This window comes from Elephas maximus, chromosome 22 (assembly GCF_024166365.1).
Source record: "Elephas maximus indicus isolate mEleMax1 chromosome 22, mEleMax1 primary haplotype, whole genome shotgun sequence".
NCBI lineage: Eukaryota > Metazoa > Chordata > Mammalia > Proboscidea > Elephantidae > Elephas > Elephas maximus.
Genome location: NC_064840.1, coordinates 24,097,099 through 24,110,092, shown reverse-complemented (window position 1 = coordinate 24,110,092; position 12,994 = coordinate 24,097,099). Strand labels below are relative to the sequence as shown.

Here is a 12,994-nt window from a genome sequence, read left to right as displayed (position 1 = left end):
GCCAACACCGTAATCCAAAGGCGTCAATTCCTCTTTGGTCTTCATTATTCGTTGTCCAGCTTTCGCAAGCATACAGGGCAATTGAAAGTATCATGGCTTAGTCCTTAGTCCTCAAAGTGACATCTTTGCTTTTCAACATTTTAAAGAGGTCTTTTGGAGCAGATTTGCCCAAAGAAATATGTCATTTGATTTCTTGACTGCTGCTTCCATGAGCATTGATTGTGAATCCAAGTAAAATGAAATCCTTGACAACTTCAGTATTTTCTCGTTTATCATGATGCTGCTTATTGGTCTAGTTGTGAGGATTTTTGTTTTCTTTATGTTGTTCAGGATAGATATTGAAATGTTCTTTTTGACAATGAACGTGAAGCCATTCCTCTTCAATTTGTCATTCCCGGTTTAGTAGTCCATGTGATTGTCTGATTCAGTCCATACTGAAGGCTGTATAGTCTTTGATCTTCGTCAGTAAGTGCTTCAAGTCCTCTTCACTTACAGCAATCAGGGTTGTCATCTGCATATTGAAGATTGTTAATGAGTCTTCTGCCAATCCTGATGCTGTATTCTTCTTCATATAGTCCAGCTTCTTGGATTATGTGCTCAGTATACAGGTTTTATACAGGTTAAATAAATATGATGAAAAGATACAACCCTGACACACACCTTTCCTGACTTTAAACCACGCCGTATCCCCTTGTTCTGTTCGAATGACTGCATCTTGGTCTATGTACAGATTCCACATGAGTGCGATTAAGTATCCTGGAATTCTCATTCTTTGCAGCACTATCCATAATTTGTTACGATCCACACAGTTGAATGCCTTTGCATAGTCAATAAAACACAGGTAAACGTTTTTCTGACATTCTCTGCTTTCAGCCAAGATCTATCTCTCATCAGCAATGCTATCCCTCATTTTATGTCCTCTTCTGAATCTGGCTTGAATTTCTGGCCGTTCCCTGTCAATGTACTGCTGCAACTGCTTTTGGATGATCTTCAGTAAAATTTTACTTGTGTGTGACATTAATGGTATTGTCTGATAATTTCTGCATTCCATTGGATCACCTTTCTTTGGTATGGGCACAAGTACGGATCTCTTCCAGGCATTTGGCCAGGTAGTTGTCTCCCAAATTTCTTGGCATAGACGAGTGAGCACTTCCAGCACTGCATCCATTTGTTGAAACATTTCAATTGATGTTCCATCAATTTCTGGAGCCTTGTTTTTTTGCCAATGTCTTCAGAGCAACTTGGAATTCTTCCTTTAATACCACTGGTTCTTGATCATATGCTACTTCCTGAAATGGTTGAAGGTTGATCAAGTCTTTTTGGTACAGTGACTCTCTATTTCTTCCATCTTTTTTTTTTTTTTTTTGATGTTTCCTGCATCGTCCAATATTTTGCCCATAGAATCTTTCAAAATTGCAACTCAAGACTTGAATATTTTTCTTCACTTCTTTCAGCTTGAGCAATGCTGAGTGTGTTCTTTCCTTTTGGTTTTCTAACTCCAGGTCTTTGCCCATTTCATTATAATAATTTACTTTGTCTTGTTCATCTGCCGTTTGAAATCTTCTGTTCAGCTCTTTTACTTCATCGTTTCTTCTGTTTGCTTTAGCTACTCAATGTTCAAGAGCAAGTTTCAGAGTCTCTTCTAACATCCATTTTGGGCTTTTCTTCCTTTCCTGTCTTTTTAAATGACCTTTTGCTTTCCTTATGTATGATGTCCTTGATGTCATCCCACAATTCATCTGATCTTCAGTCATTAGTTTTCAGTGTGTCAAATCTATTCTTGAGATGGTCTTTAAATTCAGGTGGGATATACTCAAGGTCATATTTTGGCTCTCATAGATTTGTTTTAATTTTCTTCAGCTTCAACTTGAACTTGCATATGAGCAGTTGATGGTCCGTTCTGTAGTCTGCCCCTGGCCTTGTTCTGACTGATGATATTGAGCTTCTCCATCATCTCTTTCCGCAGCTGTAGTCTATATGATTCCTGTGTTTTCCATCTGGTGAGGTCTATGTGTATAGTCGCTGTTAATGGTATTGAAAAGAGATGTTTGCAATGAATAAATCTTTGGTCTTACAAAATTCTGTCATGAGATCTCGAGCATCATTTCTATCACCAAGTCCACATTTTCTAACTATAGACCCTTTTTTGTTTCCAACTTTCCTATTTCAGCCCTCAGTAATTATCAATACATCTTGATTGCATGTTTGATCAACTTCAGAGTGCAGAGGTTCGTAAAAATCATCAATTTCCTTATCTTTGGCATTAGTGGTTTGAGTATAAATTTAAATAATAATGGCATTAACTGGTCTTCCTTGTAGGCATATGGATATTATCCTATCACTGACAGTGTTGTACTTCAGGATAGATCGTGAAATATTTTTTTTTGACTATGAATGCAATGCCATTCCTCTTCAATTTGTCATTCCCAGCATAGTAGTCCATGTGACTGTCTGATTCAAAATGGCCAATATCAGTCCATTTGCACTCACTAATGCCTAGGATATTAATCTGTATGTGTTCCATTTCCTTTTGGACAACTTCCAGTTTTCCTAGATGCATACTTTGTACATTCTACATTCTGATTACTACTGGATGTTTGCAGCTGTTTCTTTTCATTTTGAGTCATGCCACATCAGCAAATGAAGGTCCTGAAAGCTCTACTCCATCTATGTCATTAAAGTCAACTCTACTTTGAGGAGGCAGCTCTTCTGCATTCATGTTTTGAATGCCTTTCAACCTGAAGGGCTCATCTTCCAGCACTATATCAGAAATGTTCCACTGCTATTCATAAGGTTTTTCAGAAGTAGACTGTCAGGGCCTTCTTCCTAGTCTGTCTTAGTGTGGAAGCTCCACTGAAGCCTGTCCATCATGGGTTACTCTGCTGGTATTTGAAATACCAACGGCATAGGTTCCAGCATCACAGCAACATGTTTATTGCCACAGTACAATAAACATTTTCATTCTCCTCAAATGACTGATGGATGAAACTCATAAAAATTTTAGGACCAGCCAGCAAGTTGGAGAAGTTACCTGGGTGGGATTCAGTTTTATTCTCCCCAGGTCAGCCCTGTGTCCTGCGTATGGGTTTAAGTTCCTGAAAGGCAGGGACTACATTTGTCTTGTTGACTTTGTGTTCCCAGTACCTAGACAAATGCTCGATCGGGATTTGTTGAATGAATTCATGAATGACACCTGTCCCCTCTGTCACCTTTGTGAACCTCTCCATTGCTTGAGAATTTGTGAGTGTGGTTCTTGTGTTCCTGGAATCTCAGCCTCAAGGGGTAGCCTGATTGATGGGTGGTGTATTGACACTGTGAGTGGTAAGGTGACAGTCTTGGTGAGTTTCTTGCCAATGCCTCAAGGCCTCAGGGCTACCTCCTGCCAGGAGCTGCATCTCTGTCTCATATCACAGAGAGAGCCAAGGCACGTGGGGTGATATCATGGCTCTCCAGGACCTGAGTGAGAGGCAACACCCCAATCCACTGGCTCTCATCTGTGTTCTGAGCTTTCAGAGAACCAAGGTATTTGGCAGAAGATGGTGCCTGGAATGCTGCTGACTTTTGCCTTTCTCTGTTACAGTGACTCACTGAAATGCTTTCACCTACCTGTAGCTGGGGCCAAGTGCCAAGCTGGGGGTAGACGTGGTGTCAGAGGAAAAAGGGAGGTTGGCGTGGGAGTAGGCTTTGAATCAGGACTGAGACGTCACTTCCCTTTTGTTGTCTTCTCTCACCCTCCTGTCTGCATGCAGATGTTAGGATATAGGCTTTGGTATTTGACCTATGTGCCCATGTACCAGCTGAGGAACCTTGTGAAGTTACTTGATCCCTTTGAGTTTCAGTGCTCTCACCCATAAACTGGGGATAACTGTGGGTCATTATGAAGGCTGAAGTAGTATCATTTATCAAAATGTGTAGGACAGTTTGTCTTCTTTGTGTCTGCTTCCTATTCTGTGAGGGTAAGGACACTGGCTCAGGGTCCCAGGTAAGGTGATGATGATGAAGAAGACAAAAGTTATCGTTTTAATGAGCACTGATTGTGTGCTTGGCAGGGGGCTGAATGTTTTCCATATGTTCTCTCATTTATCTTGGATATTATTGCCCTCATTTTGTAAGCAAAGAAGCTTAGACCTCAAAAAGTCAGATAGTTTGTTCCAAGTTTACCTAGCTAATAAGAGACCAAGCCAGAATTCCAACCAGGTATGCCTGAAGGCCCCCATGCATCTGTCAGGTTTGTCATACTGTGGTGGCTTTGTGTTGCTGTGATGCTGGAAGTTATGCCACTGGTATTCAAATACAAGCAGGGTTATCCACGATGCACAGGTTTTAGCTGAACTTCAAGACTAAGACAGACTAGGAAGAAGGACCTAGCAGTCTACTTCTGAAAAAAAAAATTAGCCAGTGCAAACCTTATGAATAACAGTGGAACATTGTCTGATATCATGCCAGAACATGAAGCCCTCAGGTTGGAAGGCACTCAAAATACAACTGAGGAAGGGTTGCCTCCTCAAAGTCGAGTCAACTTTAATGACTTGGATGCAGACAATCTTCTGGGACCTTCATCTGCTGATGTGGCATGACTCAAAATGAGAACAAGCAGCTGCAAACATCCATTAATAATAGGAATGTGGAATGTATGAAGTAGGAATCTAGGAAAATTGGAAATTGTCAAAAATCAAAGGGCATGCATAAAGATCAATATCCTAAGCATTAGTGAGCTGAAATGGGCTGGTATTGGTCATTTTGAATCAGACAGTCATATGGACTACTATGCTGGGAATGCTAAATTGAAGAGGAATGGCGTAGCATTCATCATCAAAAAGAACATTTCAAGATCTATCCTGAAGTACACCACTATCTGTGATAGGATAACATCCATATGCCTACAAAGAAGACCAGTAAACATGACTATTATTCAAATTTATGAACCAACCACCAAAGCCAAAGATGAAGAAATCAAAGATTTTTTTACCAGCTTCTGCAGTCTGAAATTGATCACACATGCAATGAAAATGCACAGATAATTACTGGTGATTGGAATATGAAAGTTGGGAACAAAGAAGGATAGGTAGTTCGAAAATATGGCCTTGGCGATAGAAATGATGCTGACTATAACATGATAGAATTTTGCAAGACAATGACTTATTCATTGCAAATATCTTCTTTCAACAACATAAACAGTGACTATACATGTGGACCTCACTGGATAGAAAACACAGGAATGAAACTGACCACATCCGTGAAAAGTGATGATGGAGAAGCTCAGAGTCATCAGTCAGAACAAAGCCAGAGGCCGACTGTGGAACAGACCATTAATTGCTCATGTGCAAGTTCAAGTTAAAGCTGAAGAAAATTAGAACAAGTCCATGAGATCCAAAGTATGACCTTGAGTATATCCAACCTGAATTTAGAGACCATCTGAAGAACAGATTTGGTGCATTGAACACTAATGACCAAAGACCAGAGGAGTTGTGGAATGACATCAAGGGCTATACCTGAAGAAAGCAAGAAGAGATTAAAAGCACAAGAAAGAAAGAAAAGACCAAAACGATGTCAGAAGATACTCTCAAACTTGCTCTTGAACATCAAGTAGATAAAGTGAATGGAAGAAATGATGAAGTAAAAGAGCCGAACAGAAAATTTCAAGGGGTGGATCGAGAACCAGTCAGAATTTCTCAAGCTGCAAAAAGTGAAGAAAAAATTCAAGTCTTGAGTTGCAATATTGAAGGATTCTGTAGGATCGCTATGAGTTGAAATTGACCTGATGGCAATGGGTTTGGTTTTCTGTTTATGAGCAAAATATTGAATGATCCAGGAAGCAACAAAAGAAAATGGAAGGACTACACAATCACTGTACCAAAAAGAATTGGTCAATGTTCAGTCATTTCAAGAGGTAGCATATGATCAAGAACTGATGGTAGTGAAGGAAGAAATCTAAGCTGCGCTGAAGACACTGGCGAAAAACAAGGCTCCAGAAATTGACGGAATACCAATTGAGACGTTCAACAAATGGATGTAATGCTGGAAGTGCCCACTCGTCAAATGCCAGGAAATTTGGAATACAGCTACCTGGCCAATTGATTGGAAGAGATCTGTATTTATGCCTATTCCAAAGAAAGATGATCCAAAATAATGCAGAAATTATCGAACAATGTCATTAATATCACACTCAAGTAAAATTTTGCTGGAGATCATTCAAAAGTGGTTGCAGCAGTACATCAACAAGGAACTGCCAGAAATTCAAGCCAGATTGAGAAGAGGACATAGAACCAGGGATATCATTGTGATGTGAGATGGATCTTGGCTGAAAGCAGAGAATACCAGAGAGATGTTTTCCTGTGTTTTATTGACTATGCAAAGACATTTGACCATGTGGATCATAACAAAGTACAGATAACATTGTGAAGAATGGGAATTCCAGAACGCTTAATTGTGCTCATGAGAACCTGTATGTAGACCAAGAGGCAGTTATTAAGACAGAACAAGGGCATGCTGTGTGGTTTAAAGTCAGAAAATGTGTGTGTCAGGGTTGTATCCTTTCACCATATTTATTCGGTCTGTATGCTGAGCAAACGATCTGAGAAGCTGGACTATATGAAGAATGCAGCATTAGGATTGGAGGAAGACTCATTAACAACTTGCATTATTCAGATGGCACAACCTTGCAAGTGAAGAGGACTTGAAGCACTTACTGATGAAGATCAAAGACTACTGCCTTCAGTATGGATTGCACCTTAATGTAAAGAAAACAAAAATCCTCACAACTGGACCAATAAGAAACATCATGATAAACAGAGAATAGATTGTGAAGTTGTCAAGGATTTCATTTTACTTGGATCTACAATCAATGCCCATGGAAGCAGCAGTCAGGAAATCAAAAGATGCATTGCATTGGGTAAATCTACTGCAAAGGACCTCTTTAAAGTGTAAAATAACAAAGATGTCACTTTGAGGATTGAGGTGCACCTGACCCAAGCCAAGGTGTTTTCAATCTCCTCATATGCATGTGAAAGCTGGACAAGGCATAAGGAAGATGGAAGAAGAATTGATGCCTTGAATTATGGTGTTGGTGAAGAGTATTGAATGTACCATGGAGTGCCAGAAGAATGAACAATTCTGTCTTGGTGGAAGTACAGCCAGAATGCTCTTTACAAGCAAGGATGGCAAAACTTCGCGTCAAATACTTTGGACGTGTTATCAGGAGAGACCAGTGGCTGGAGAAGGACATCCTGCTTGGTAAAGTCGATGGTCAATTAAAAAGAGGGAGACCCTCAATGAGATGGATTGACACAGTGGCTACAACAATGGTTTCAAACATAGCAAGGATTGTGAGGCTGGAGCAGTGTTTCATTCTTTTGTACATAGGGTCACTATGAGTCGGAACTGACTCAGTGGCACACAATGACAACAACAACAACATGCCTGATGGCATAGACACTGCTCTTTCCATTTCTCCATACTGCCTGATAGCTGTTGAGTTGTTGGTTGAGGGGTTTGTGAGCAATGGTCAATGTTCCCCTTTCCTGTTTTAGAATGGTGGTAAGCAGTAGAAAATGTCACCCCTGGGCCAGCAGATGTAGCAGGGAATGAAACTTAGGATGAGGTGAGGTTGACATGCTTCTGACATACAACTGACCAGGAATTGAGAACAGAATCTTACCTAAGACACCAGCTATTCAAATTCTGCCAATTTGACAGGTGCAAAAACAGTCTTAGGGAGGGCATTGACTTGCCTAAGGACACTTGGCAGAGGAAGAAGCACCTGAACTCAGGCCTTCTGACTGCTGGCCATGTGTTCTTCCTGTTGCCCCAGGCTGAGGACCAGGGTTGAGGCTGTGAAGAGTTCTGGAGAAGGTAGACTGGGTGTCTTGCAGCATCTCCATGAAGTCTTCCTGAAGCTCACCTGGGGCTTGGGATCTAGAGGAAAGAGTTATAGTCTACCTTCCAGCAACCTGGGTCTGGTCCCAGCTGAAGAATGAGGCTGAAGCCACTCAGCAAGCCCCTGTCAGATCACTTCAGATCCCCATGTCAAGGTGATTCTCAGAGAGTGCCCGAGGTCACCAGCACATCAAGGGCCAAGCCAGGGCTCAGGTCCTTGGGTGGAACCCATCATGGATCAACGTTCTGCTGATTTTGGTTTTAGAGGGAGCCTTCGTCCTCCCCTCTTCACTCCCTTCATGCCCAGATACCAGCTCCTGGGAGGCTGCCTGAGGCCAGCTCACTGGCTCCTATTCCTGGTCCTTCTCACTTGTCCTCAGCTCCTCTTTGCCTGGCAGCTGTTTGGCTTTTACCTCTGGGCTTGGACTCATCCCCTCCAGTGGTACCTCCTCTACCCTTCTCCAAACAGCTCAATCCCTCTTCCTCCCGTGAGACCTTCCCCATTCAGACTCATTCCCCATCACTGAACAACAGCCCTCTTCTCTGAGCTTCCATACCTGAGCCAACAACAAAGAAAAGGAAAAGAAGAGATAATTATAACAGCCATCTCAGCCCCTCACCTTTGCAGGTGACTTTCTGTCAGTGACCCCCTTCGCATATATCATCTCAGGTGTCCCTGGTAAGTATGTGAGCCAGTCATTGTTGTCTGTGGTGTTTTGCAGATGTTCAAAGGGAGAGTCATGAATGTTAAGTGAGCTGTCCATGGTCTGCTACTGGTTGGTGGCTGAACTGAGGTTCAAACTAATCATATGGGCCCCCTCCTCAGTTCCCACTTTCCCAAAGCTCACACCCTCCCAACATAGACTGTTGATTACACTGCATGGCCAGAGCTCCAAAACTGGCTGTTTCACCATGGGGTCTCTTGCCAGGAAGTAGTTTAGCCAATGAGAGGTGGACACAGCACATTTTGGGCCTTTCCTAGCTTCAGGCCTGCTGGGTGGGAGCTCCCAGGCTGGCAGAAGCAGATGGGACTCTTGTGGGACCCCCATAGATAAATGGTATTGAAGGAGGCAAAAAAGAGGACAATGGCTAAATCCCAGTTTTTCACCAGGAGTCGGTGCCCTCTAAATTCCTGATTCCCCTCTCTTGCCCTTGTCCCCACCATCTATAGACATTAGCTTAGCAGCTTCAAAGTCACTGAATATTTTATCTTCTACCAACATTTTTGGCTATGACTCTGTGGGCACCTGGCCTTTAAACTCAGAGCCTTAGTTTGGCCACTGATTGTGAACTCAGGTGGCCTGAGGTGGGGCCTGCTCTCTGTTACAGACCTATCTTTCCTCATCAGCTTCATCTTCCCCCATTGTTGAAGTTGCTAGTTGTCGTCAAGTTGGCTCCAAGTCACAGTGACCCCATGTACAACAGAATGAAATGTTGCTTAGTACTGTGCCATTCCCATGATTGTTGGCACGTTTGAGTCCATTGGACAATATTCTGTTGTGATCCACAGGGCTTTCATTGGCTAATTTTTGGAAGTAGATTGCCAGGCCTTTCTTTTTAATCTGCCTTAGTCTGGAAGCTCCACTGAAACCTGTCCACTATGAGTGACCTTGCTGGTATTTAAAATACTGATGGCATAGCTTCCATCATCATAGTAACATGCAAGTCACCACAGTGGGACAAACTGATAGACAGGTGGTGGTCTTCTGTCATAGCTGGGGGCTTTCTTCCCTCTCTGGGGTTCTGGTAACAAAGTCCCTTTTAGTGATGTGGTTGGCATCAGTTTGGGCAGGAGAAAGTATCTCTCAGGGTGAGGCTGACAAGATCCTGATCGAGCAGTGACCCAGAAGCTCTGGTCAGCTGTGTAGGGGCAGGCCATGCCTCACACCGTGTTCTGGAAGCATCCCCTCAGGAAAACTAGGGTTTAAAGTGTCCTTTTAGAAGAAACCAATGAGGAAGAACAATCACAAAAGGGCCTCAGGCAGCCTGGGGATGATCATGGTTGGGGCTTACTTGCTGATGACATGCTTTTTATCTATTTTTACTTCTATCTCCACCTGGCCACTCTCTGTTCATTGCACCCCTTGCCCCACGCTTGCCTATTCCTGGAATGTCCCTCACTCCCCACTCACTTGGCTCACTCCTCCTCTTTCAGACCCTGCTCAAGCCTTCCATTCTGGCCTCCCTCCAACCTTAGCTCATTCCCAGGTCAAATTATATGCTAGATGCTCGGAGCATTAGTACTTCTCCTTCAAAGCACTTATCACAATTGTAATTTTCTAGATATTTGTCTCATGTTTGCTGGTGGCCTGTCTTTCCCACTGCGTAGAAGCCATGTGGGGCTTTCTCACTGCTGTATCCTCAGGGTGGGCACACATGACCTGGTACAGAGAAGCAGCTATTTTGTTACAGGAATAAATGAATGAATGCATTTTCTGGCTTCTCCTTGGCCACTGCCCCTTTCCCTCCCTGCCCGTCCATGTTCTATTGTCCTAGAAAGATCAAAGGAAGGCATGGTCCCTCCTTTGAAGTCTTGTACACTTCCAGTCCCCCATCCCCTTTTTGAATTTGTTCATTCCCAAAGACTCCACTTTCGGTGCCTTGTACTTTTGGAACTTGGCCCAGCCTGGCCTAGACCTGGGCTTTTCCTGAGGGTGGGATCACTTCTGGATCAGACTGGAAGTTCCCTGAGGGCAGGGACTCTGCCTGGCGCAAAGCCAGGAGGAAATGCTTCATGGAATGCAGGAATGACTGGGGCTGTGGCTGAGGACTGAGTTCTCCAGAGGCACCGAAGTGGGGAGCCCTGCTTCCGGAGTCCCCTGAGGAGGAATTCCTGCTCCCTGTGGGCATTATTTCCTTGGTGGTACAAACAGTTAATGTACTTGGCTGCTAACTGAAAGGCTGGAGGTTTGAGTCCACCAAGATGCATCTTGGAAGAAAGGCCTGGTGGTATTCTTCTGAAAAATCAGCCTTTGAAAATCGTATGGAGCACAGTTCTACTCTGAACACATGGGGTTTCCTTGAGTTGAAGTTGACTGGATGGCAACTGTTTTTTAGTTTTTGGTGGGCATAATTTTGCTGGGCCCTGGGCATGCCCTTACACAGTTTATACTCCTGGGGCTGGGTCAGGGAGGGGAGGGGGAATGGGGAAGTCAGACACCACAGACACTCTCTGATGGCAGCCTCAGTGGGAAGAACAAGTGTTGATGAGAGAGGGCGAGAAATAGATCAGGCCCTGGGAGCAGGTGGGCTCTGACCTCAAGGCACCGAGGTGCAAACGGACAGGCCTCTCATCTTTGGGCAGTGGGTGGCTTGCTAGTGGTGGGCAGGGAGGGCCTGAGGCTAAACAGAGCCCTGGCAAGTTTTGTGTGAATCCTTCCCCTCCCCGAGCCTCATTATGTGAACACATGTCCCCTCTCTGCGAGCAGCCACTGTTGGCTCTAGGGCAACCCCTGTGAGCATCCCCCAGCCCTCCCTCTGATGTAGGCCTGTCCTGGCCTGGGTTGCAGGGCCAGCTCTCTCACAGGCTCCCTGTGTGAACTTGAGTAAATCGCACCTCTTCTCTTGGCCATTGCTGTACTGAGCTCCAGCTTGCAGCCTTGACACCTGTTTCCAGGTGGGCTAGCTGAGTCCCCAGCAAAAGTCAGGTTTTGAAGAACTTCTCTGGTATTATCCCTGCTACCTGCCTCCGAAGAGCCCCAAATGGAGTTATAGGAAGCAGGTGAGGCCCAGGACAAGGAAATGGTTCCCTGGGAATCCCCTCTTCCAGCCTCCCCTCTTCCTTCTTACAGTGGTGGTAATAGCGCTCCCAGGAGCTTCAGGCTGTGGAGGGGGAGTCAGGAAGATGAGTGGGTGGCCATCCCTGTGACCAAGAGATTGGAATTGTGCAGAACTTTTCCTAGCAATATCCAGCACCCCCCTCTCCTCTCCACAATGTTCTCCAGCTAAATAGAGAACTTGGCTGGCTCCTGGGGACAGCCATCCCACGGTCTTGCACCCATTTCACGCTTGGAGAAGCTGGGGTGTGGGACTGGTCCAAGAGCAGGTGGGTGACCTGCAGCCTCTAAGCCTTCCCCCCAGGCCACCTGGTCTCTGATGGGAGCGACTCCGGCTCTGTCAGGGTGCGGCCACCTGGCCCTCCAGGAGGCAGGCCGGCCGGTGGCTGCGGGAGAACAGCGGGCCTCTGTGCCAGGCGGGCACCACCCCCCCGGCCGGCCCCTCCCCGCTCGGGACAGCCCTTACCTGCCTAGCTCTTTGCGCCCAATCGCCCTGCTCCCCGACCGGCGCAGCGCAGCGCAGGGACCCCTGCACAGCCGCGCCGCTGCTCACACGTCGCAGGTCCCCTCCCCCGGGGCTGATCATTAACCTGGGGGCTGTATAAGGAGCCAGAGGCCGGGACGCGGGGACGCGTCGCCGCCATGGACAGCAGCACCTGGAGCCCCGCGGTCACCACCGCCGCCGCGCCCGCCGAGTCCTACGAACGCATCCGCAATGCCGCCGACATCTCGGTCATCGTCATCTACTTCTTAGTGGTGATGGCCGTCGGGCTCTGGGTATGTAGGGACCTGCGACCTCGGGCAGAGGAGCGAGGGGGAGGGGTGAGGGGCATAACAGAGATCGACTGTCTGGGGGTTGTGGGTTTAATTTCAGCGTCTGTCCAGTGGAGTGGAAACAGCGCTTGAGGGAAGTTAAGAGGGTGCAGTGCAAGGTGAAGGGGACCAAGTGAGGATGGGAAGCGAGGGCGGTGCTGAGGGGAGTCAGCCAGGAAGGCCAGAGGGGTGATGCCAGGGAGTGTACGCTGAGCAGTGTGCAGATGGGAGAGATTGGCTGAGGGTATGAGGAGCCAGGATGCGCACTTGCGGCTGCAGGGAAGGTCTGGGACTTCGGAGATGAGCCCACGGAGCTGACTGTCCTGTCTGATGGAACCTAGGGAGATGTAGAACCTAGAGATACAAGCACTCAGACTGGCAGCCAGCTGCAGGTGCCTGGGCAGCTGGTGGAGGCCTGCTTATTGCCCCATCCTGGGAAGGCTGACCTCCAGGTCTTGATGCCCTGGGGTCCCAGGCGCTGGAGCAGTTGGAGTCCTGACAGCAGTGCCCGGAGGAGGAAGGCACGAGGT

General features: G+C 45.9%; 1 protein-coding gene across 1 annotated transcript in view; it reads left to right on the top strand.

Annotated features, from left to right (window-relative positions):
* The first annotated feature begins 12,148 nt into the window (after window positions 1-12,148).
* SLC5A1 (solute carrier family 5 member 1) overlaps window positions 12,149-12,994 on the top strand; it is a 78,218-nt gene continuing 77,372 nt past the window's right edge. Inside the window, exon 1 of the mRNA XM_049865746.1 lies at window positions 12,149-12,428. Within this exon, the coding sequence (XP_049721703.1) occupies window positions 12,294-12,428 (135 nt within the window). The 5' untranslated portion in view covers window positions 12,149-12,293. The remainder of the gene's footprint in view (window positions 12,429-12,994) is intronic.